At 27.5% G+C, this 3572-nt stretch overlaps 1 protein-coding gene across 1 annotated transcript in view; it reads left to right on the top strand.

The window, feature by feature from the left end:
- LOC105625039 (phospholipase DDHD1-like) overlaps nt 1–3572 on the top strand; it is a 12654-nt gene that overhangs the window by 7449 nt on the left and 1633 nt on the right. Inside the window, exons 3-7 of the mRNA XM_012206382.1 lie at nt 134–304; nt 383–511; nt 601–742; nt 2370–2476; nt 2546–2859. Of these exons, the coding sequence (XP_012061772.1) occupies nt 134–304; nt 383–511; nt 601–742; nt 2370–2476; nt 2546–2859 (863 nt within the window). The remainder of the gene's footprint in view (nt 1–133; nt 305–382; nt 512–600; nt 743–2369; nt 2477–2545; nt 2860–3572) is intronic.

Here is a 3572-nt window from a genome sequence, read left to right on the forward strand (position 1 = left end):
TTACTACACACACACACACACACACACACACACACACACACACACATACACACACACACATGCGCGCGCGCATGCAAGGCACTCAATTATTAGTTCATACAAATATAGTAACCTTTGTAAATTCTTGTTGAAGGTGAAGAATGGGAAATTATGAGGGGTACATGGTATTATGATGGCAGTTGGATACCCTTGGAAACAGAACATTCCAAAGTAATAGAAAAGGTACATCTTGAATTATTTCAAAAGGAAAGCAGCAATCAAAATATCATTACATGTGATACAAATCCTTCTCAATCTTATAAAGGTACTCTTTTTATTGTTTTCATTTTCTTGATTTTCTTACTTGTCCTTACATAAATTTTAAAACTTATCGCGTTTTCAGTGTTACATACTGAGCAATTTTCCGAGTTTCACGTTGATTGGCACTCGGTTAACGATGTGACATTATATAGCGAATATACACCTACTAAATTAATGCGTAGCGTTACATCAAAGTTGGGTTTTGCTAAAAGTAAGTTCAGGATTAATAATAATTAAAATGAAACCATTCATATTTTTATGTATTATTTCAATACATTTTTTTCTACTCTAAATTGACAGCAACAGGCTATCGATTAAAAAGAGGCTATAAAACGCGTACAAATATGGAGGACAAGCCACGTGATATCGACCATTTAGTATTTGTTGTTCATGGAATAGGACAAAAGCGAGATACAGGGAAAATTATCCGCAATACTACATGGTAACAATAATAATCATTTTTTGTACAGAGTTTCGTAAACAAATTGATAAATTTCTAAAATGTTCTGCAGTCACTAATCATATTAATAGGCGCATTTTTTAATGGACTCATTCTAAATGATCAAGAATGCTAACTATTTTTATTTCTATGTATTTGAAATATAATTATCTTTTTTGACATTCTTAATTAACGAAAATACAGTTTTAATCCTTTACGGGCAACAACGAATTTTACCCTTTTCATCAACAACAGAGATCTTTGAGAGACAGAACAAATTTTGATAATTATTGATTTTAAGAGAAGTATCTTTGACGACCTTAATTTTATGTTATTAAAAACATTCTTTTGAATGAATTCCAGAAAGTTTTAACCGTCACTTGTTTTTTTGTTTATTAAAAAAGAAATTATTATAAATTTATTTAAAAATTATTAACAAGAAAAGTTAAATTTTATTTAAATAAGTAATTAATAAATATCGATTTAATAAATATAGCATTAGTGATATATTTGCATGCTCTATTATAATTACATATGCATGCGTCATTATGATCATGTATACGAAATAGAAAATAGTAAGTGTTTGTAACTTTTCTCCGTAAGAATTATATCTGCGATTAATCGATTAAGGAGTTAGTCCATCCAAAAGGCTTCAAAATCATATCTTATTTTAGGAGTTTATTAATAAAAAAACTATACATGATACAAAAAAATCTTTTTGTACTTATTTATTATTTTTATCTGAATGTACGTAAACGTGTAACAATTATGCTCCTAACAAACAAAATAGCGACATTATAGCACGTTTTTTTGGAGGCTTATACACAATAAAGGTTATACACGAGTCCGAAGTATGCTGTATCAAAAATTTGATTAATTATTTTTAATCGACATTAAATTTATTAAAGAAATATCTCAGATTTAAAAAAAATATTTACAAATTGTGAAAATGATTCATGCGTGAGAAAAAAGTTCAATTTTGACGTTAAAATTCAATGTAAAAGTATCGATAATTAGAAAAAAAGTATGTAAGTTATTGCAAAAACCACAAATATTTTGTTTTCTTTTTATATATAGATAATTCAATTGACAATAACTATGCAAGAGCATTTGAATTAATTTTGTAATATGTTGAAAGCATCATTTTGAGAAAATGCGATTTAAAGTTTTAAGTAAGGTTTTTTTCTGGTATAATCTATAATTAAATTGTCAACGTTATCTACAGTACAAATACATAACTATAAAACCTATTATTCTATAATTATGTAAGTAGTTGTAAGTGATTGTAGTTATAAGGATTGACCAATTACAGATAGAATATTCTCATATTCGACTGTGATTGGTCAATTCTTACAACTACAATCATTTAACAACTACGCAATTGTAGGACAGATTAATAGGTCAAATAATGACTGAATTATTCAGGTAAACCGTGCAGTGCCAACTGTATCTTCGTTAATTTTCGGAATTTTACTTTTGGTTAAATTCTTTTACATCTTCTATCTTTTTTTAGAATGGTCTCCAAAACATATTTTAGAAATTAGTTTTTTCGTAGAACATTTTGTATAATTCTATATGGTATTATATTTTTATAAAATAATATTATTTTTAAGTATCAATAAATTAACAGTTTTAGAGATTGCGTGGATTGGCTTAAGCAAAAATACTTTCCAAATTCTAAACACAGAGTAGAATTCTTTCCAGTTGAATGGCGATCATCATTAAAGTTAGATGGAGGTAAAATACACATACTTTATAGTGCTAATATCTACTTAATTTTACCGAATGTGTAACCTCTTCTTTCAGATATAGTAGATGCAATTACACCTTACAGTGTATTAAGCATACGTCATTTGCTTAATACATCAGCAATGGATATTTTATATTATACAAGTCCTCTATATGGTGCTGAAGTTCGAGCTGGATTACAAAAAGAGTTAAATAGTTTATACTGTATGTTTGCGAGTCGGCATCCCGGTTGGCAAGGAAAGATTTCAATTTTAGCGCACTCTCTAGGATGTGTGATTGTATATGACATAGTTACAGGTTGGATAGGACCTGACACGCGACTCTCATGTCCGCAGGCGCAAGAAGTTTTATTGCAAGGATTGCAATTTCCTGTAAGCAATTACATAGAAAGAAATTTACTTGTTTTAAATAAAATTTGTTTCATATAAATAATTTTCATATAGTCCATAACAAATACAGAATTGAAGAATTCTTTAGAATTCTTAAAAACACCTTTTTTTCTTGTCTAGTAAACAATTTTTACAATAAATAATTATTTCTAATTTAAAAATGATTAGAAGTAATTAATTAATTGGAGTTCTAAGATTGCTTTCAAGAAAGCATTTCGTTAGATAATATGAATATCACGGTGGAAAAATTTCACTGAAATTTCATTAAAACTCTACTGAAATTTTACTGAAATTGTTTTCCGTTTTGGAACATTTTTTAGTGAAATTTCAGAAAAATAAAATTAATTACTTCAGTTATTTTATTGCTAAAATAAGTATTATTTTCACACGACAAAATTATGATTAAAAAAAAACAATCTCTGAATTCAGTAATTAATTTCATGGCTTCCAAGCAATCACCCATTTTAAGCTATATTCCAACATAACGTGCTTGATCTCTGCGATCAATACGGAAACTTGCTTCTTTGACGATCCACAAATATATCTATAAGAATATATCTATAAACTAATATAGTTGTAATATATCTGATCAAAGATGTACAAAAGCATGGAACACGTATACAGAAAAATAATATTAAATATAATTATAATGTACTAATAAAAACAATTTCATATTTTCATATATATATATATAT

Source organism: Atta cephalotes, assembly GCF_000143395.1.
Source record: "Atta cephalotes unplaced genomic scaffold scaffold00105, whole genome shotgun sequence".
Classification (NCBI taxonomy): domain Eukaryota; kingdom Metazoa; phylum Arthropoda; class Insecta; order Hymenoptera; family Formicidae; genus Atta; species Atta cephalotes.